General features: G+C 58.1%; 4 protein-coding genes across 9 annotated transcripts; 3 read left to right on the top strand and 1 right to left on the bottom strand.

The window, feature by feature from the left end:
* The first annotated feature begins 6 nt into the window (after nt 1-6).
* HYLS1 (HYLS1 centriolar and ciliogenesis associated) lies at nt 7-6,037 on the top strand. Its single transcript, XM_049799923.1, is given in 3 exon segments — nt 7-82; nt 84-230; nt 4,859-6,037. Coding segments are annotated over 3 exon segments (1,050 nt in total). The 5' UTR covers nt 7-34; the 3' UTR covers nt 5,714-6,037.
* On the bottom strand, nt 489-6,285 carry PUS3 (pseudouridine synthase 3). 5 transcript variants are annotated; one of them, XM_049799916.1, is made up of 6 exons: nt 5,136-5,205; nt 4,275-4,443; nt 3,333-3,766; nt 1,605-2,170; nt 1,043-1,233; nt 489-899 (listed from the first exon to the last, which is right to left on the bottom strand). In XM_049799916.1, exons 3-6 carry the CDS (start codon nt 3,717-3,719, stop codon nt 586-588), a joined length of 1,458 nt encoding a protein of 485 aa, XP_049655873.1. In that variant the 5' UTR covers nt 3,720-3,766; nt 4,275-4,443; nt 5,136-5,205; the 3' UTR covers nt 489-585. The 5 variants fall into 5 exon arrangements, with proteins under 5 accessions (XP_049655873.1, XP_049655874.1, XP_049655872.1 ...); XM_049799917.1 differs by lacking the exon at nt 5,136-5,205 and having other exon boundaries at nt 489-705; nt 841-899; nt 4,275-4,760; XM_049799915.1 differs by lacking the exons at nt 4,275-4,443; nt 5,136-5,205 and adding an exon at nt 6,251-6,285.
* A 107-nt stretch (nt 6,286-6,392) lies between these two features.
* Nucleotides 6,393-12,930, top strand: DDX25 (DEAD-box helicase 25). 2 transcript variants are annotated; one of them, XM_049800441.1, is made up of 10 exons: nt 6,393-6,724; nt 6,958-7,093; nt 7,182-7,274; nt 7,385-7,487; nt 8,193-8,307; nt 8,702-8,879; nt 9,279-9,516; nt 10,006-10,168; nt 10,332-10,520; nt 11,740-12,929. In XM_049800441.1, exons 3-10 carry the CDS (start codon nt 7,210-7,212, stop codon nt 11,799-11,801), a joined length of 1,113 nt encoding a protein of 370 aa, XP_049656398.1. In that variant the 5' UTR covers nt 6,393-6,724; nt 6,958-7,093; nt 7,182-7,209; the 3' UTR covers nt 11,802-12,929. The 2 variants fall into 2 exon arrangements, 1 of the variants encoding a protein (XP_049656398.1); XR_007506042.1 differs by lacking the exon at nt 6,393-6,724 and adding an exon at nt 11,280-11,501 and having other exon boundaries at nt 7,079-7,093; nt 7,182-8,307; nt 11,740-12,930.
* Nucleotides 12,931-13,379: 449 nt separating this feature from the next.
* On the top strand, nt 13,380-19,749 carry VSIG10L2 (V-set and immunoglobulin domain containing 10 like 2). Its single transcript, XM_049800440.1, is given in 12 exon segments — nt 13,380-13,712; nt 13,812-14,162; nt 14,664-14,948; nt 15,524-15,799; nt 15,964-16,245; nt 16,542-16,813; nt 16,815-17,190; nt 17,283-17,585; nt 17,889-18,011; nt 18,098-18,122; nt 18,200-18,318; nt 18,415-19,749. Coding segments are annotated over 12 exon segments (2,565 nt in total). The 5' UTR covers nt 13,380-13,636; the 3' UTR covers nt 18,492-19,749.
* Nucleotides 19,750-19,859: the final 110 nt, after the last annotated feature.

Below are 19,859 nucleotides of genomic sequence, written 5' to 3'. Positions count from 1 at the left end.
CCTTCCTCCTTCACTCCCTTCCCCCTTCTGACCAATGGCGGCGGCGCGGAGGCGGTGCTTCAGCCCGCCCGTCCAATCGGAAGGGGGGGCACACAGTCGAGCGACACCCCCGCCGCCCAATGGTGCCGCCGCGAAGGGCGGGCCTCGGGGGAGGGCTGTTTAAACGCCGGCGACGGTTAGCGGCCGGTAACGGTCGCGGCGAGAGGACGGGAGCAGCCGGGCCCTGTCAGGTACCGGGGGGGGGGGGTCCTGTCAGGTACTGGGGGGTCAGGCCGAGGAGGAGGGTGGGCCCTAGCTGCCTCAGTCCTAGGACAGCTTCAGCATTCCCCGTCCGTCCCCTCCCAAGCCCCACAGCGAGGTGAGTGGCTCTGAGGGGACTGAGTCTACACCCCCACTCTACCCCATCCTCTCCCAGGCCAGGACACAGCAGCACTCCACAAAATTAGTGAAATTTATAAAAATAGCACTGGAAAACTCCTTTTTTAAAAAAAAAACAACCACTTTTTTTTTTTTTTTCCTCCCAATTAAAAAAAAACAAACGAAAGCGGCAAGCTGCCCTTCTCCCGCTGAGGTGACCCGTCACCATCACTCGAGATCTACACAGATCCGCTTGGGTGGCTGCTCCGTGGCACGGCTGCTCTCTGGGGCATCACTGCAGTGGCTCCTCTTGGTCTCGGGGGGCTGCTCGTCTCCGTCCCCCCCCACCTGCAGGCCCCAGGGGGTTGCGATGCGACCCCTCCGCACAAAGTGGCGGATGCGGGCCTCCAGCCCCTCGCACTTGGGGCGGGCCAGTAAAGGTTTGTAGGTGCGGGCTTTGACGCCTTCCACAAAGCCACTGACCTGGCTGTGGAGTGGAGGCTTCATATCTCCCCAGAGGATGGGTGTGCTGTTTCCTGGGCCTGCAATAGAATTGAAAAAATACCAGTGGTTTCTGAGCAATCTATTTAAATACCCCTTTCAGTTTTTGTTTTTGTTTTTTTTTTAAACCAGTTACCCCCATCCCTCCGTAATTCCAAGGTATTGCGACAAAACCATCCCTTACTTTTTCCAGTAGCCACAGGAGCAGCATCTAACCCTCCTAACATGTTACGTAGCACTTGAGTTTTGACTGCGTGGTTGGCCCAGAGCTGCTGTAGGTGGGTAACGTTGAACTCCTGCACTTCTCGGTCGTAGAGCCACTGAAGGTTTTCGAACTCACAGTCGTACAGGACGAGGGGAAACTCGACAGCCATGCTAGGGAAGAAGAGAGAAGGCGTTACTTGTCACCATCTGGGGGGAACGCTGTGACAAAAAAGGCTCGTGCAACAGCACATCAGCCTGTCCTTTCTGCCAAAACCAGCCCCGTCTTTTTCAGAACTCCTTTTTCTGCTAAGAACTGAATTAGTTTTAACCAAATACCAAGGGCTAAAGCCATCAAAAGTTTGTCCAAGAGCAAGAAAAACGAGATCCTTTTGGATACCTCCCAGTGAAGCCACTGGCAGCTTGCTTCCATATTGTGAGAGACTGCTTCACAGTCTGGCAGAGAAGTGGCTCACCAGCGGCACTTTGCGCGCAGCCATCGCTTTGGAGAAGCAGCCCAGGAGGTTTTGCTGAGCTCTCTGTACCTGTACTGCGGTTTTTGGGGGTTCTTCTGTACATCCAGCAGCTCGTCAATGATCTCTGGGCTCTCCATCTTCTGGCCGATGAGGAAGAGGATCGCCATCATGCAGCGGACTTGGTGGTAGAGGAACGCCTGTCCCGTCACTTCAAACTGGCACAAACGGAAGGGATCCTGCGGCCCAGTTTCTCCTCCTCTCTCCACCCACGTCACTCTGGCGCTGAGGATCGTTCTCTGGAAGTTGACCACGCCATTGGCGACGTCCATTTTACACAGGTTACGGAAATCGTGGGTCCCCACGTACCTCTGGGCTGCGGCGTGCATGAGGGCCACATCCAGGTCGGCGCAGGGGAAGAAGTAGCGGTAGGTCCTCTTGAGGCAGCTGAATCGGGCGCTGAAATCGGGCTCCACGGGGGCCCAGGCCAGCACCCGGATGTCGGGCGGGAGCACCCTGTTCAGAATATGGGTGTAGCGGAGCTCCTCCTCCCCCTCGCTTCTGCCTTCCGAGTCACCCTTGTGGCCATTTAGCTTCTTCCCCTCCGACAGGTTTGAGCGGAGATCTAGGGAAATCACCTGCAAAACGAGGAAAGCCAGAATTAGATTGCAGATGGGCATATTTGGCGTGCCAAGCCAAGTCTTCCTACACTGCTGCGAAATAAATTCAGGATCTCCTACAGATGAAGGTGTCTTAAATCAGGCGATCTTACCACCCTTTCCTGCGGGTAAAGCTGCAAGTGCCTCTGCTAAGGTTCCTAGCAGATGCTATGGATTCCTTTAATAAAACAGAGAAAGTTGCAGACTGCCTACGTAGCATGGTCTCGAAACAGCTTCAACTTTAGTCACTGTTTTTAGGATATAATGTGCGCTTTTTTTTCTCTTTTGTGCTGGGGGTGATGACTTGAACACAGTAACAGCCTGGCTGTCTGAGAAACCTGGTGTGGGAACGAGTCAATTAACGCCGCAGGTGCCTGCGCGCTTTAAACGGCACAAGAAAAGGCGGCCTGTGCCCTTATTTCATGTGGCTCGCCTTATGAAGGAGAGCAGACAGCCCATCTGAGCCAAAACCACCCCAGCAAGGCAAAAGCTAAGCCAGCTCCCCTTCCTGAGCCGGGAGGGAAGGAGAGACAAGCCCGGCAGCGAAGCCATCACGGCACAGGAAGGGCTGAGCTTTCCCCAGCGGCTCGGCCAGCCCGATGGCTCTGTGCCCACCAAGCGGGCCGTCTCCCACTCCCACGCTGCCTTCTGCTAGCTGCAACTCCCCTTGGACCCTTCTGCGCAGGAATTCAGCTGCCTGGCTCTGCAAGAAGCTATCCGATTCTTGGATTATTTTTTTTTTTTTAATTTTTTGTGGGTTTAGGGAGTTAAATCAGCTGAGAGGGCTCTACCAAGGAAAGGGCATCTCGCCTTTTTTTGGCAGCGCTGAGCTATTGGGGAAGCCGCAGCCTAAAACACAGTTCATCCTCTCAAAACAGGCCCCTGGAAAAAAAAGTAGCACTGATATGGAAAAAAACCTAGCGCTAATATGGGAAAAAACTTAGCACTAATAAACACTTTGAGGGTCTAAAATCCTCATTCCACATGCAGGAAGCCTTCACCAAGGCTCACGTTCAGATTTAAAAGTTGTGAGCTTTTAAACAATTAATCCAACCTGTGCTGCCTGGGCTTGTTACTGTGGGATCTCCGTCCCACACAGGAGCCCCTAAATCCAGGAAAGCCTGGGGGGTGGGATCCTGACCTGTCCAAAGGCGCTGACTCCTTTGTCCGTCCGCCCGCAGCGGTGGTAGTTGGAGGTCTGTCTGTCATCTACCAGCCGTGTCTTCTTCAGGGCTTCAAACAGTTTCTCTTCGATGGTGTTGCTGGTGTTCTCCTGGCTGGCAAACCCCTGGTAGCCCCAGCCCAGGTAGGCGATCTTCAGTGCCACGTGTCTGCGGCTGTGGGCGCTGAAATCGAATGGCCGTTGTTGGCGTTTCTTGGCTTTCCCGGGGGCCGAAGGAGCCCCTCTTCTCCCAGTGCCCTCCTTGTCCTCTCGGAGCTTCTCCTGCAGCCGCTTCACCTCCTCTTCCAGCTCCTGCACCCTCCTCAGGAGTTGCTCCTGACTGGTAAATGCACTCTCCTCGGCCATAGCTGCTGTCTCGGAGGCTTCACTAGTTGCTGGCAGCTCCTCGGGGTCTGCAGAGAAAGAAATTGGGGCATTTAGTGTTTTTACCTGACTTTTAGTACACCTATAGACTCACTCTATGAAATAATTGTTACCTGCGGAATAATTCTCTATATTTCTCTTTAACACCTCGGCATTCCTAGCAGAGCATGGGAAGGGCCAAGGGGGCTTAGCTTAGACAGCTTCATCTTACTCGAGTCTCTTTTTTTGCACTTTCTTAATCACTCCTCTTCCCCCAGCCGCTGCCGCACGATGGGATCTGCTCTGTCAGCCCAGGCGCGGCAGCAGCACGTTCCCGGCTAGCCTTTTGCTATCCGCACGGAGCCGTCACAGAGCCCTTTCCATTTTCGCACCGCACTCAGCCAGCATCAACACTTCAGACAGCCCGCTAACAGCTGCCATTCATCTCGCCGCACCATCTGCTCTAACATTTCGTAACGGCACGGTTCAAACTTGCTTTTTTTTTTTTTTTTTTCCCCTCCTTCCAAAACCCCTTCGTGGTGTAAAGACATCCCAAACCTGTATCATGAGTGGAAACTGTGGCCGGATCCCTTTTCACTGCAGGTCTTGAGGTTTACTACAACCGGTCTCGGCTACAACACCCCAAAAGCACCTAAACGTGCTGCGCTGCGCCTTCTCCTCTGCAGAAGTCAAACACCCTCTCGGATGTCCCTAGATTAAATCACGACTAGATACAGTGTTTTTAAAAGAAAAGGTAGGAGGGGAAAATCATTAATACCTCTGCCCGGCATTTGTCTGTCATCCCGTTAGTACTTTATGTATCATGTAATTAATTTTAGCTTGCTTTTCAAGCAGGGGTTGCCTTGGGGGGGCTTCGGGGCTTTATAGCTGCACTGCCTTTCCATTTGCTGCAGGGAAAGAGCCTTCTGCTGGAGGCAGGACCTTTAGCAGCGCGGCCAGGGCTCCCAGACCCCCGTCTGATTAACTGCAACTTAAATCAATACCCCTGAACCCCAAAAGTTGAGAGTTGGAGCCCTCTTTACGTCTTTGGCCAGCTCAAACATGCTGCAAGAAATTAACTCTGGGTTTTTTTGGTTTTTGGGGTTTTTTTCTCTTTTTTTTTTTTTTTTTTTTTTTTTCAGAATCCACCCGATTTGTCAGAAATCATGGAGGGGATGACAGGACCGGACAGGTATAGGTGGGCCACTCTGGATGATGAGGAGCAGCCGGTGGCCGTGCTGGCCCTGGGCCAGCTGTACGGCCAGCAAGGAGACGGAGAGGACCGGGCACATCCCCATGACGATCCCTACGCCAAGAACTCCCTTGTTTTGGGGGGGCAGCCATCCCTTCCTACATTTTCAGAGGATCGGAGGGGAACCAGGAGGTTGGTAATGAAAAGGAAAGTGCTGAGGCACAGACCCGACGGCAGAGTGGAGGTCTCCGACGAGTCGGTGACCAGCGAGGTGGAGAGCGAGGCTGAGGTTTGGAGCCTGAGGCAGGAAATGCTTCAGCGAAGGACAAGTCCGGAGGACAGCATCTCCGAGGGGGAAATCGAGACAAGCAGCAGCTCCCTCGATGAATCCCCTCGACGGTGGCCCCGTGGGGAGAGTCCGCCCTCCCTCCTCGGGGATTTGGGGAGCCGGAGCTCTCCCGCTTCTCAGTACACCGCTGTGGCAGGACAACCCAAATCCTTCATTCCTCCGCAGTTTGAGCCGCTGGGACGTAACCGGGGAAAAACCGACCCGGTGGCCAAATATTTTGAATATAAACGAGAATGGGAGAAATTTCGAATCCCGGGGGAGGATCGGCGACAAGAACTGCGCTGGGGTATCCGGGAGCAGATGCTCTGCCAGCCCGAACTCCCCATCAAACCGCGGCGTCCCGCCGTCCCCAACACTTACGCCGTCCCCACCGAGAAGAAGCGAGCGGCCTTGCGCTGGGAGGTGCGCTGGGACCTGGCCAACGGCCTCCTCCCCAGGAAAAACACCTCTTCCTAGTTTTCCCCTGCTTCTCCCGGCTCCGGCGTCCCGGGCGAGCATGAGGAGGGATGGGGCGCTAGCACTGAAAACTGGCAGCCAGCGGGAATCCTTGAGTATTGGGAGAGATGGGGAGGTAACAGCTTTTTTGGCGTGGAATCGCCCGCGGACCGTTGTCCTCGGGAGGTGTTATTGATGGCGCCTGGGCGGCGCCTTCCTCGAATAAAGCGCGTGGAAAGATTCATTAAGGTTCTGCTGGTTAATTAGAAGGGCCTCTTAGACCCCTCCCCTCCCTGCACCACCCCACTGGGTTCCCCTTGCCTTATTTCACCTCAGTTTTTTAAAATAAAGCGAGTTTTAGGACGAAAAGAAGAGAATAGTGGTTTTCCGGCGGGGACTGAGGGGGGCTCTCTGCCCCTCCCCCACCCCACGGGGGTGGGGGCTCTGTCCCCCCTTAGGGACCCCCCTCCAACCTCCGTGGGAGGCAGCACCGGCACCCTACGGGGTCCCCGCTCCTCCCGCACGCCGGGACACCCCCCACACCCAGCCCGGCCGTACCTGCGGGGCCGCTGCCGGGACCGCGGCCGGTGACCCGGAAGCGCTCGCTCCTTCTGGTGCTGCCTCCGGAAGCGGCGGTCCGCCCGGCCGCCAGGGGGCGCTATGGCCCCGGCCCTTTCCCGCCGCCCGCCCCGAGCGTCCTTCCTGCCCGTAGCCGAGGCGGGTGTCATGGCGGAGGCGGGGGACAGCGGCGGCTGGCGGGAGCGGGTGGGGACCGGGCCGGGCCTTCCCCCGCTCCCCAGGGCCTCCTCCCGTCCCCTTCCCGCCGTAACGGCCGCCTCTCCTTCCGCAGCTCCCCGGGCTGTACCTCCCGCCGCGCCGCCGGGGTAAGGGAAGGCCTCGGCCCTCGCCTGAGGGAAAGGCCCTGGCCCGGGCCTGGGCCTCAGACCGCCTCACGTACCCCCGGCCTTGTTTGTCCTTCCTCAGCAGGCGGCGGCGATGAGGAGGAGGAGGAGGAGGAGGAGGAGGACAGAGGTGGGTCCTCGGGGCCTTGGCGTGAAGCAGGCGGGGGAAACTGAGGCAGGGAGCGGGCCAGTTGCGGGGGGATCCGCGGCGGGCCGCGCTCTCTGCTCGCTCGTTACCTACAGCTCTGGGCGGCGTCGAGGGTCCTTACGAGAGGGGGTGGCCGGAGGCCCCTGTATCGGCGGGAAGGGGGAGAGACTTTTTGTAAGAAGGCATCTTTTTTAAGGAGTTTCTGCCTCTTCCAGTGAACTCGGCGGAAACCTCCCTGCTGAACAAGCTGATCCACACGTCCCTGGTGGAGTCTAGCCACCGAGTGGAGATCCTGCAGCAGGACCCCAGCTCCCCGCTCTTCTCCGTCAAAACCTTTGAAGAGCTGCCCCTGTGAGTCACCGGCGGGCCGGCAGAGCAGAAGAGCTGCCGTCGTTTGTTAAAAGGGCCCTTTTTGATGCTGCTTTTTTTATTTTAACAGGAAGAAGGAGCTCTTGCAGGGGATTTACATGATGGGCTTCAATAGACCGTCCAAAATCCAGGAGACAGCTCTGCCCATCATGCTGGCGTATCCGTGAGTAGTTAATGCCAGGCGGGTGAGCCCCAGCTCCCTCGAGGCATCCCTGGCGCCAGGACGCCAATCCGGGGACCCTTGCATGCCGCTAAGCAGCCTTTGCCTTGCAGGCCCCAAAATCTGATTGCCCAGAGCCAGTCAGGGACAGGGAAAACAGCAGCTTTTGTCTTGGCGATGTTGAGCAGAGTTAATGCCGCTGAGAAATACCCGCAGGTAATGCAGGAAAGGGAAAGCTGATGCAGGAGGGGTTTTCCCAAGCCCTCGAGATGCTGCCTCGGGGCAGAGCTCTGGGGTTTTTTACTTGTCTCTGAATAATTTTTATCCGCTGGAGGGGGATGAGAAACCCCCAGGTGCCGTCGCAGCAGCACGTAGGACAGAAAGCATGTTTTCCGCTAAAGGGAGGTACTTCTGCTTCCTAGTGGCAGATTAAGCCAGGCTTTAGCTATCCTGGAATTTAAAGTGTGAAAAGCAACTGCAGAGGCTACTGGTTTTCTGGTGCCTTAAACGCCCCCACGAGCCCCAGTCACCTCTCTGTGTGCAAAATCAGCTTTGCAAGCTGGTTACTGCAGTTTGAAGTTGCTCATCTCAGGCGCACGAGGTGATTTAAGCCATCACTTTAAAGCCGGGCGCAGAAACAAACCGCACCATGCTTCAAGAGAGAAATTTCCCCCTCAAAAACAGCTACAGCGACTTCTTTCTGCCTACCTCCCTCAAGCTGTGTCGCAGTCCCAGCTCCCTTACCTCCAAACGTGACCAACTACCCCATCCCCCTGCACTTTTGAGGGAGTTTAGTGGTGTGGGCTCTTCCTTCTGCCCCTTCGAAATACCTTGTCTGCCCAGTGTATCCCACCCCTGGGAGCGCCCTCGGCTTTTAGTCAAGGCGTTTCTTGTCTGACAGCTTTCTTATTTCCTTTCAAGTGCCTCTGCTTGGCTCCCACCTATGAGCTGGCCCTGCAGATCGGGCACGTGATCGAGAAGATTGGGCGGTTTTGCGCCGACATCACGGTTATGTACGCTGTCCGAGGAAACCGAGGTGAGTCCGGTCCTGCCGAGCAGAGCTACTGGCACTGTAACAGGAGCGTTAAGTGAGTATAGGGATCCCCCCTTTTAGAGCCTTGAGCTACCAGGGGCTGTGTAGACCTCCGTGAAGGCCGATAAAATAGCATCTGTATTCCCCTCTCCTGCTAAGGAGTCTTCTTCATGATCGCTGGCTGCTTCCAGGCTCCCTCCTTCCCACGTGGGGCTGGTTTCCACCCCCACCAGGCTGTAGGGAAGCGTTGGCCCTGCCTGCAGTTTTCACCTCAAACTCCACTTTGCCATGACCCCCTCAAAAGGCCAGAATCTGAGATAACCGAGGGAAAAATGCGCTCGAGCAGCAAAAACACGTCATGTTTGGAGGCGCTTGGATGCAATTCCCCCTCTGGCAGTTCTGCAGGGCACCACGCTGCAGGAGCAGATCGTCATCGGGACCCCGGGGACAATGCTGGACTGGTGTTTCAAACGGAGAGTTGTGGACTTGAAGAAGATCAACATGTTCGTGCTGGATGAGGCCGACATCATGATCGACACTCAGGGCCTCTCCTGTCAAAGCATTCGCATTCAGAGGTGAGTGTTCCTGACGGCTGGCATCCTGCTTCCCTGGTTTTTCCCCTTTGCCTGGCTGCAAGGGAATTGGTCACCAAATGAGCTGAATCACCAGTGAAGTAGGGCGTCCCTGTGATGTCAAAGGGGCTTGCTGCTGTGAGAATCAGCTTTTGCAATTCAGCAGGCTCTGACCTGCTTAGTCCCAGGATCTGTCTTTCGATAAAAAAAAGAAAGACACACAGGACAACTCCTGTCTCGCTTACCTTTCCGTTGATTTGTTACAGCCCTTGGATTGGGTTCCCTTTCTGTTGAAGATGACACAACAAAATTAGCTTCTTTTTTTTTTTTTTAAATTCTGTTGCATACATCTGGGCACAAGGCCGCTCTCCTGACCTGATGAGTCCTTTTTCTCTGTGCCAGGGCTTTACCCAAGGGCTGCCAGATGCTGCTGTTCTCGGCCACCTTCAAGGAAACTGTGCGGGCGTTTGCCACGCAAATCGTTTCCAACCCCATCATGATAAAGCTGCGTGAAGAAGAGCTCACCCTGAGCAACATCAGCCAGTACTTCTTCGTGTGCAGGAGCTGGGAGGAGAAGTACAGAGCGCTCTGCAACATCTACGGCAGCATCACCATCGGCCAGGCTATGATCTTCTGCCAGGTAAAGCACCTCAGCCTGCCTGGGGAGACGGACACATTTGCAGTCAGCGATAAGAGAAACAATTCACTTTTACCTTATGGACGTGGGGGGCTCCTCCCAAGACCCTCAAAATCAAGGAGTGGGCCCCAGGGAGGGGTGGGGAACACGTTGCCAGCATTCAAAGGACAGCCCTGTGGCAGAGGCAGCCTTTAAAAGCGTCTCTCCTACCAGTTGGGACCGCCTTTGCCGGGCTCCCATGGTCACCGGCGCACGGAAAACACGCCATGTTTCCTTGGCCTTTGCGCTGGGTGTCCTGATAGAAGCTTCTTGCTCCTCTGCATCATTTTTGCCTTTTTCCGAGGTGTTAAAAAGTGTTGGGAGCTCCTTTGAAAGGAGCAGGGGACCTGGAAAGTTGAGGGGGAAAATATCGGTGAAGGGTTGGCCGGGAGCGAGCGGAGCGACAGCAGGAGCTGCTGCGAAACCTCTGCCTGCCTCTCCCCATGCGTCCAGACTCGGAGGAGCGCGGACTGGCTGTCAGTGGAGATGAGCCAGGATGGGCATCAGGTGGCCATCCTGACGGCGGAGCTGACAGTAGCCCAACGGGCCGATGTCATCCAGCGCTTCCGCGACGGGAAGGAGAAGGTCCTCATCGCCACCAACGTCTGCGCCAGAGGTAGCCCCGGAAAACCTAAAGCCCCCTCGCCTCTCTGATGGCGTGAAATGCGCTTCAGGGGTCTCTGCTGCTGTTGGTGGCAGCGTGGGCTCGAGCAGCGGATCCTCCCCGACCTGCAGGGTGAGGTGATCTCTTTCTGCAGCCCGTTTCTTCCCTTTTTCAGGGATCGACGTCCAGCAGGTCACCATCGTGGTGAACTTCAGCCTCCCCACCAATCAGAGGAGCGAGCCGGATTTCGAGACCTACCTCCACCGCATCGGGCGAACGGGACGCTTCGGCAAGAGGGGAGTCGCCTTCAGCATGGTGGAAAGCCAGAATGTGCGGCTCGTGCAGATGATAGAGAAGCATTTCCGTGAGTATCCACGCGTCTCCTCCTCTCCAGGGGGGTGGGTTTGGGACAGGTGATTCCCCTTTGGATCATTTTCCTTCTGCAAATGGACCTTGTTGGGCTGCTCTTCTTCCCGGGGCTCATCCCACTCAGTGCAGGTGACAGCTGCAAGCTTTCCTTTCAGCCCCCTCACCTTTTTAGGGTTGGTTTTTTGTGTGTTTTTTTTTTTAATCCCAGCAGCCAAATTTTCAGAGAAACAGCCTAGGAGATTGTGCGTGACCTGCAAGGGATGCTATAAGCACTCAGGATGCCTCAGCACCTCTTCTTTTTTCCCTTCGTTCAGGCATTTTATCTGCCTTTACCCTGCAAATCCCTGTCCCGGGGGAGCTGGTGCCCTGGTTTAGCTCAGCCCTGGCTGCAGGAGAGAAGCCAGCAGCTAAAATGGCGCAGGTCTTCCCTGAGCGCAAATCGATCGTCACTCGTAAACATCGAAGGTTTTTCACGGGATTTGCAAGATGCCATGGCTGCAGCTGTGGCTTTTAAAATCTCGGTGCCTGTTTTCCCCATGATTTTTAGGGAAAAGAAAGTTATCAAAACCTTTCGGCTTGCAGAAAAACACCTCCCTTCCTCAGCTTCGTCCTCGGAGCTGCTCAACTGTCTTGGCAGCTTGCCCTTTTAAATTTAAACACCAAATGAGCCCACAGCAGACACCTGGCAGAGAAGACATGAGCCAGATAGTCTGGCAAAGATTTCCCCCCCCCCCCCCCCCCCCCCCCTGAGCAGCAGAAGCCTTGGGCAACTGTGATGAGCAGGAGGTGGATGAGTCCAGACCACGGCCAGAATTAGCTAAAGGAGCCCAGTGTGGGATTTCCAAGGGCTGAAAATCTGAGCGGATGAACTCCCAGCGACCTGACTTTTCCTTTTTAACGCCATGATGTTGCAATTTGAGGGCTGGGGCTGCCTGAGGAGGATAATGGACCTTCCCCCTCCCACGTCGCTTTGGAGGTGGGAACAGAAAGTGGGAGCACGTTCGAAAAACCTAACCTGCCTCGCTGCTGCTGCTTTACGCTGTGCTTGAAGGCCATGGACCAAGGATAAATACCAGGCCGAGCATTTCGGGGAGCTTTGCAGCCTGTGCGTGTGTGTGCAAGCAGTGCGAACACCAGCTCGTGGGGTGACTGGGCTCTCTTTTCACCCCGGTTGCACCAAGCACTGACTATTGGGTTTTTTTTCCTTCCTACAGAGACCAAGATCAAGCAGCTGGACCCGGATGACATGGATGAGCTTGAGAAGCTTGAAAACTGAGTGAGGAGTGGGGATTTGCTCCCCCAGATCTGAGTTTTGGTTCAAAACGGAAGGAAAAGTTACAGGGGAAAAGCTCCCAGTTCTCTTACAGCTTCCTAAAGCTGTTTGGTTTTGTTGTGATGTTTTAGGAGAAGGCTGGGGGGGAACCCTCAGACCGAGCAGTTGTTGTCCCTGGTTTTGTTCCTGGTTGTCTCTCCAAGGTTTTCACAGCCATGACTTTGTGGGGCTTGAGGACTGCCCCGAGGGGCTTAATGAAGGGTAACACTCCTCAAAAACAGGTCTAGGGAACACAGAGGGGTCAGAAAACAGGTAAAAAATCCAGTAACTGGCCAAAAAAATCCGCTGCTCATCTCCAGGCAGCATGCAGTGTTTCTCAGAAAAACTAATAAAAACAAAAAAGTCAGGAGAAAGGAGTGAGTTATAAAAAATAAGAACCCAGTCTCACTAGGTGGCAGCATGAATCCGCTGCTGCTCTCCCAAATCCCGCCGGGACCCAGGATGGCAGCATTTGGGGTCATGGCAATGGTGGTGGGAGGGGGGTTGGACCCCTGTCGGTGACTGTCGCCAGTCCCGGGGTGTGTTTGTCCCCAAAGAGTTTGTCCCTTTGCTGTTGCCAAGCTGATCTCTCACAAAATGGAATTATTTATAATTCTGAGGGCGGTGTTGCTCTTCCTCTGCCAAAATCACTTGGAATTTATTGCTTTTACGCGCAGAACAGTTTTTATTAGGTCAAAGTGCTGACAATGGTGTCATTTGCTGGATCTGCCAGCACCGCCCCACTCCCCTCGCTTCACCTTTCCAAATTTCTTTCCAAACCCCATCTCTACAGGTGTTGCCAGATTCCTCCCCACCACCACCCCAACGCTGGCTGGAACAAGGCAGGCTTTAAAGCCTTCCCCCACAGCCCCTGGGCCTCATTCTGCACCCCTGGGCCAGAAAACCTTTGTATGTGGGAGTCTTTATATTGTTTTGGTTATTTTTTTTTACCAGTGCCCCAAGCTGCTTCCTTCCCCTGATGAAGGTCCCGCATCCCGGCGGGGGTACCCTGGCTCTGGGGCTGTGGTGTGAATGTCCTCCCTGGGAAAGGCGCTGGCCCACAGAAAATAAAAGCAACAAAGATTTGGGGATAATTTTGTGCAAATGCCCCATTTGGAGGGGAATTCCAGCTGCCAGGCTGCGTCCTGCCACCCTCCCAAGCTTGATTTGCTCCAGCCAAGGCCCTTCCTTGGTGGATACTGGCTTTGGGGATGGGATGCAGTGGACTCCTGTGTCCCCCCTTACCATCAGCACCCCAAAATCCTCCCACTGGGGTGCACCAGCCCCCCCCCCCCACCCCCTCCCTGGCATTGCATTACAGCATTGCCGCACCACCATGAATGTTTGATGGACTGGTGCGCCGCGGAGAGCGGGAGATGAAATATCAAACCCCGCTCGCTGCCGAGTGCCCAGCTTCCCCCAGCTCCAAAACCCCGTGGTTTTGGTTGGCAGGGGGGGCTGTTGGCAGCATATTTTCCTCTCTTTTTAGCCAAAAAAAAAGGGGGGGGGGTTAACAGGAATAAATTTCCTGTGCTTGGGGGGGGGGGCGTGGGGGAGAGGAGGTGATGCTGCCACTCTTGCAACGAGCATGCCCAGCCTCAGCCCTGAGATTGCAGGGGCTGAGGCAGGCAGCGGCGTCGGGTTCTCCTCCCTGCCCATGTGCAGGCAGGTTTATAAATAATTAATGGTTAATCAGGGCCGGGCCTAATTACCCAGGGGTAACCCGAGAGGAGGTCGGGCTGGAGAGCGCAGCCCTGCTTCGGCATCCTGCCGCTGGGCTCGGTGTGGGACATGGCACCATGGAGCGCGGCCGGGCATCGCCGCTGCGTTGGAGGGGGCCCTGGATCCTCTGCCTGCTGCCGGCGCTGGTGGGGGGTGAGCAGAGACCTCATCCATCCTCCTCCTCCCCCCCAAATTTTCCCGGGAAGGGGGGGTAAGCAGAGACCTGACCAATTCCCCGCACCTCTTGGCCAGGTCAACCGCTGGCAGCTGGGGAGGTGGCTTACCAGGAGCAGACAGTGACGGGGGTACGGGGCCGGGCCGTGGAGCTGAGCTGCGGGCCGGCGGCGGCATCGGCGGCACCTGCGGTGGTCTTCTGGAGTTTCACGGGCTCAGGACCGCCAAGGGCCGTGGCGGTGGGCTCGGGCGGGGAGGTGGTGGTGGCCCCCGGCGCAGGAACGCTGGGCCGGGTGACCCTGCGCAACGGGACGCTGGAGCTGCGGGAGCTGCGGACAGCCGCCCAGGGCCGCTTCCTCTGCCAGGGGCTCTTCCCGGAGCGGGGACGGCTCCGCATCGGCTACGCCGCCATCCTCCTGCGTGTCCTGGGTAAGCCGCTGGCCGGCCGGCCTTGCCGTGAAGCGTCCCCTCGCCCGCTAGCCAGTCTTCCACTGGCCGACATGGCACGCTACTGGCCAACGAAGGGCCCCACCAGTCAATAAAGCATGCCACTAGCGAACATAGAGCCCCGCTAGCCCCATGTGGCACCCCACTAGCCAGCAAAGCACCCCACTAGTCAATATAGCAGCCCACTGGCCATCCCCATCTCCTTGCCCTGGCCAACCCATCAGCCCATAACTGGTCTCATTAGCCCGTACCTGGCTGCTCCAGCTAGTCCCCATGCCCACAGCCAGGACACTCCCCGCACTAGCCTGTTGATGTTCTCACTAGCCATCCTGGTTAGCCGCTGTAGCACCTCGCCAGCCAATAAATCATCTGGGCTGGCAAGGTCACCCCCACGTGGGACAGGAGGGATCTGGGGAGGGTCCCAGCAGGACGGGGGGAAGGGGCCGGCAGCTTCGGGGGCCGCTGACAGCCGGGTGCCCCCAGTGCCCGTTTCCAAGCCCTTCGTGCGGCCGACGGCGGCGGTGGCGCCGGAGGGGGCGGCGGTGGCCCTGACGTGCGCCGTACGGGAGGGAACGGAGCCGCTGAGCTTCTCCTGGCAGCACCGGGAGCCCCGGGGGGGTCCCTCAGTGTCCCCCGCAGGGCTGGGGGGCTCCGGGGCAGAGCTGCGCCTGACGCCCGCCAACCGCAGCCACGCTGGCTGGTACGCCTGCACCGTGCACAACGAGGTCAACAACCATACCAGCGAGCCCACCTACCTGGACATCGTCTGTGAGTGCTCCGGGGCTTGGACCCACCTTGCCGAGGCGGGGAGGGGGACTGCCCCAAGGCGGGGGGCCTTGGGCACCGGCTGTGGGAGCATCCTCAGGGCTGGAGATGCTGCCGTGGCCACCAAGCACCCTGCCACCATGGTATGTCCATCGCTACCATGGTACGTCCATGGCCACCGTGAGGCCTCTGTGGCCATCATGGTACAGCCATGGCCAACAGGTGTGATGCCTCCACGGCCACCGTGCCACGTCTGTGGCCACCATGTGCCTGCCACGCGCCAAAGTGTTTCTATGGCCACCGTGCACCATGGCACATCCGCGGCCACCAAGCACCGTGCCACTATGGTGTGTCCATGGCCACCATGCACCTTGCTACTGTGGCACATCCATGGCCACCAAGCACCATGCCACCACGGTGCCTCCGCGGCCACCATGGCATGTTCACAACCACCATCGCGCACCCTTTCTAAGGAGGCTTCACAGCCTGGTTTCCCACCAGCGGGAAGACGCTTCGGGGAGGGCTGCGTCCCCTCCGTAGGGACGTCCTGCTGGCTAAGGGTCTCCGTGTCACCACAGACGGTCCCGATGAACCGGCCATCAGCGTGGAGCCCTTCTCCCCCGAGCAGGGGGGCTTCTCAGCGGGCGAGCGGGAGGACGTGGTGCTGAGCTGCCTGGCTCCCTCCAACCCCCCCAGCCGCTACGTCTGGCTCCACAACGGTTCCCAGGTTCACACCGGCCAGACCTATGTCATCGCCGCCATCGCCCGCGCCCAGGCGGGCACCTACACCTGCCTGGCCGAAAACACCCACCTCCATACCCGCACCCAGGCCACCATCATCCTCACTGTCTACTGTAAGTAACCCCCAGGGCAGGGGGGGGTGGCCTGGTGCATCCCCCCCCCAGGGCAAGGTGGACCAACGTGGCTCCCTGGTGAGGACACGGGTGCGAGGGGCAATTTGGGCACGGAGAGAGGGGACCCCCTCCCACCCTACCCAAGCGCTGATGGTCTCCTGCAGATCCACCAGCCGGGAGCCCCAGCTGCTCTGTCCTAGCCACCGGCGACCTGCGGGACGTGGCCCTGCGGTGCCGGTGGCTGGGGGGCTTCCCCCCAGCACGGCTGCGCTGGGTGGGCCCCCAGGAGGAGGAGGAGGAGGAGGAGGAAGAGGGGGTGATGGGGAACAGTTTTTCCATGGCCACCAGCATCCAGCCAGGGGCGGCCACCAGGAATGGCAGCTCCTTCTCCTGCCTGGCCTCCCACCCCACGCTGCCGCAGGGGGCTGCCTGCGGGACCACCCTCTGTGAGTGCGGACGGGTCCCCCTCCACCCTCCCCAAAAAAATCCTGACACCTGCTCCCCCCCCCCCGCCTTGGCACAGGGAAGCCGCGGTGACCCCCATGGCACGACCAAGCCATGGGATGGGCACCCCAAGGCAATGCTGCCTTGGCTGGGACCTCCAACAACCTCCGTTTCCTCCAGAACGGGGGTCCCCACAGCACAGCCGGGGTGCAAAGCAGGGGGTGTCTCCTTTTGGGGACACACACACGCTTCGGCACAGCATCACGGTACCCCGCCCTGACACCTCTCCATCCTGCAGGGGTCCCAGCCGGCGGCCCCTCCTGCGCGGCAGCGGCCACCAAGGGCGACGAGTACGTGATGCTGCGGTGCCGGTGGGAGGGGGGAACGCCACCGGTCACCCTGCGCTGGCACGACAGCGGGGGCCGGGCATTGGGAGACCCTGTGCCCTCCGCCGCCGTCCTGGTGCTGAGTGCCAACGGCAGCTTGGGGGGCCGGGAGTTCGTCTGCGCGGCCGCCCACCCGCTATGGGCCGCCGGCGCCGAGTGCCGCCTGCGGCTGGGTAAGCCGGATCCATCCCCACGTGCCCTCCCTGTGCCGCAGCGGCGTCGCACGTCCCTGCCAGCTCCGTCCCCCCGCTTCTTGCCGCGCAGAGGTCCCCGAACTCGAGGCAGAGAGGAGCGAGGTGGCAGTGCTGGAGGGCAGCGAGGCACGGTTGGCGTGCCGGCAACGCGGCGGCAGCGCCGATCTCGGCGCCGCCGTAGCTTGGTATGACGCCAAGGAGCGGGAGGTGACGCCGGGGTTGGCCAAGTATTGGTTAGAGCGGGGAGAAGCGTGGGTCAACCTCACCATCCGGGATGCCGAGTGGCCAGGAGACGGTGGGATCTACCGCTGTGCCGCGGCCAATGCCGTGGGTAGCGCCAGCCTCCCCATCCGCCTCCGCGTGGACCGTGAGTCCTGGGAGGGGTGGGGGGGGCCCTGGGGTGGGCTTTTGGGGTGCATGGGGGTCAGCCCCCTCCTGCTGGGCCCCGTCTCGCCGCAGGGTACCCGGCCCCCCCCAACGTCACCATCAGCAAGCTGCGGTACACGCGGGCACGCACCGAGGTGCGGCTGGAGTGGCGGACGCAGGGCACCGGCAACCTCACCGGCTTCGTGGTGCAGCGGCGCCAAGCTAAGAAACCCCCCCGCCGCGTGCCCGGCCCCTGGGAAACCGCCGCTGGCGACATCGAGCCCCACTCCCGCGACCGGCGCCTGGGGGGGCTGGACCCAGCTGTGGTCTACGCCTTCCGCGTCCTGGCCGTCAACCACCGGACAGCCGGGCACCCCTCCGAGGTGCAGACCCCAGGTGAAGTGGGCAGGGGGTGCTGCTCCGTATGGGCAGAGCAGGGTTTGAGCGAAGGGCAACATTTGCATCGTGATGGAACTGCGGAGCCGAGTGTGAACCACCACCACTAGGTTCCAGAGTGAACAGGCACAGGCTCCCACCTCCCTCTGCCTTTCCAGGCTCTGCCAGGCCCTGGCTGGGGGTGCCTGCTGCCCACCACACTCCCTCCCTCTGCACAGCTCACACATGGGTGCCTCGTTACCCTAATTACCCCTGGGGGGGTGGTGCAGGGGGGACAGGCTGACAGCAGCTGCTCTCTTCCAGCCGAGCCTCCCTTTGAGGCCTACCCAGCAGTGATGGGGGCAGCAACAGTAGGGATGCTGGTGGCCACCGTGGCATCGTTCCTAGCCGTGCGCTGTGTCGCCCGCCACCGGGACGCCCTCCCACGTGAGTGCTGGGGTCAGGGGGGGCTCAGTGGGGGCCACGGCCAGACCCCAGGTGCCCACACCTCACATCCATCTGTCTGTCCCCAGGGCTGCACGACCTGCTCTTCCGCACGTGAGTGCCCCAACGCCCTTGGCCCAGTGCTCCCACACCCCAGCGCTGGTGAGAGACCCCTACCTGCCCTCCCCCAGGGCCGGTCCTGGTGCCCAGGAGCCCATCGGCATGCCAGAGGATGCTGAAACAGCCGCAAGCAGGGAGGATGGAGCAGCACCGGCACCAGAAGATCCGTCTGCCCCTGGCGCAGCAGCAGGTAACAGCACCCACGGGGTGAGACAAAGGCTGAGCCACCCACCCCAGTGGCCCAGCACCCACCCGGCATCACCAGAGGCTGTTCCACCCCTTGCAGAGCCGCTCTCCGCACCGCCGGACACCACCGACGACCAACCGGTTAACGTCACCATCACCGTAACAGCGACGCCATAACGTCCGTTTCCATTTTCTCCCCTTGTTTCACATCCCGGGACCGTGGCGCTCACCCATGCCGCATCCCGCTTGTCCCTTCGTATTAATAAAGCCAGGAAGGGTGGACACGTCTCCCAAGCCTCGGCTCCTCCGGTGCTGCCGAAGTCAAAACTCAGCAGCTGGAAAAATATCCGCGATCCAGACCTGGCACAAAAATTTGGGGCTGGTAGCAAAGGGGTTTTGCTTCTTTAAAATATTTAAAAAGGTTTTTCTAATGCCAAAAAAAGTACAGAGGACCACTGAAATTGTGATATAGCCCAGGCAGTAAGAAATGTGGGAGGCTTCACCAAAAAGCTCACACCAGGTTTTACCCATGGCTATAAAAAGCAGCACAGCCCAAACATGAGGATGAGCCTGCTGGCACCTGGCAAAAGCCCCTCCAGCTCAGCTTCAAGACTTCAGTTACTTCTGGAGCTAAAATATTAGGCTGAAATAAATATTTTCTCACTGATGGGAAAAAACCCCAAGGGCCGAAGCTCCGCTCTCAGCCCAAGGGCTTGTGTTGGCTGTGGTCATGGCTGCTGTTTTGGGACCATGCTGAATTTTATGCGGTGCAAAGAAAGGACAAAGCTGTGGTGGGGTGGGGAAGGAATCGTCATCTTCACCCCAAACTCCTCATTTTCAGGCCAAACTGCAGGATGTTAAAAATAGCGATTAGTGATGGGTTTTCCCCATGTTGGTGCAAGCGGTGAGGGAGGTGGGGGCCAAGGAAAGGGTCAAGCTGTCCCCAGCTTTCCTTGGCCCTCGTCTTCTTGTGTGTGTGATAAACAAGAGCATCGCTGGCCATTTTCTCCTGTATTTGGTTAATAACCTGTTGGGAAGTATCGAGTGATGAGAACCAACCTCACTTCAGTGCTTGTGGAGTATCAATCCCCTCTTCTGCCATTAAAGCGGCATCACACTCTCTATCAAACCACCCCCAAAAATAACGACCCTGCCCCAACCCCCTGCAAAATCAGCATCGTTTCAAAATACACAACATTTTCAAAGGAATATTACAGCTTCTTGGGAAAATATAGTGTCTTTATACGACACAACCATGATAAAGGTGGGCATGTGCAGGGTCTGATTTAAGCGAGGTTGTTTAAAAATGTGGTTGAGTCTCAGCATTTGCGGAAAACCAAGCAGCCAGAGGTAAAACACCACCACTCGCCTGCCAATCTCCTTCAGAAACCAGGGAAAGCCATGCAGCAGGTCTTGCGAAGGAAAATAAATCCAGCGAGGGTAGAGCCACGCTGCAAGGAGCAGACAGAGAAGGCCGACTTTAGGAGAGCAGGAGATAAATGAAGAGGGAGGAGCGGGGCTTTGCAGCAGCTCTGGGGTAGGTGG

Source organism: Accipiter gentilis, chromosome 5 (assembly GCF_929443795.1).
Source record: "Accipiter gentilis chromosome 5, bAccGen1.1, whole genome shotgun sequence".
Taxonomy (NCBI): domain Eukaryota; kingdom Metazoa; phylum Chordata; class Aves; order Accipitriformes; family Accipitridae; genus Astur; species Astur gentilis.
Note: the sequence above shows the minus strand (reverse complement) of the source record. Positions and strands in the feature narration are given on the sequence as shown.

Excerpts from the sequence above, each read along its gene's own strand:
- PUS3 (XM_049799915.1), bottom strand. The coding sequence starts at position 3,719 with ATGGCCGAGGAGAGTGCATTTACCAGTCAGGAGCAACTCCTGAGGAGG. Across the intron at positions 2,171-3,332 it reads GAGTCAGCGCCTTTGGACAG|GTGATTTCCCTAGATCTCCG; the intron begins GTCAGGATCCCA and ends CTCGTTTTGCAG. Across the intron at positions 1,234-1,604 it reads CCCCAAAAACCGCAGTACAG|CATGGCTGTCGAGTTTCCCC; the intron begins GTACAGAGAGCT and ends CTTCTTCCCTAG.
- DDX25 (XM_049800441.1), top strand. The coding sequence starts at position 7,210 with ATGATGGGCTTCAATAGACCGTCCAAAATCCAGGAGACAGCTCTGCCC. Across the intron at positions 8,880-9,278 it reads CAAAGCATTCGCATTCAGAG|GGCTTTACCCAAGGGCTGCC; the intron begins GTGAGTGTTCCT and ends TCTCTGTGCCAG. Across the intron at positions 9,517-10,005 it reads AGGCTATGATCTTCTGCCAG|ACTCGGAGGAGCGCGGACTG; the intron begins GTAAAGCACCTC and ends CCATGCGTCCAG.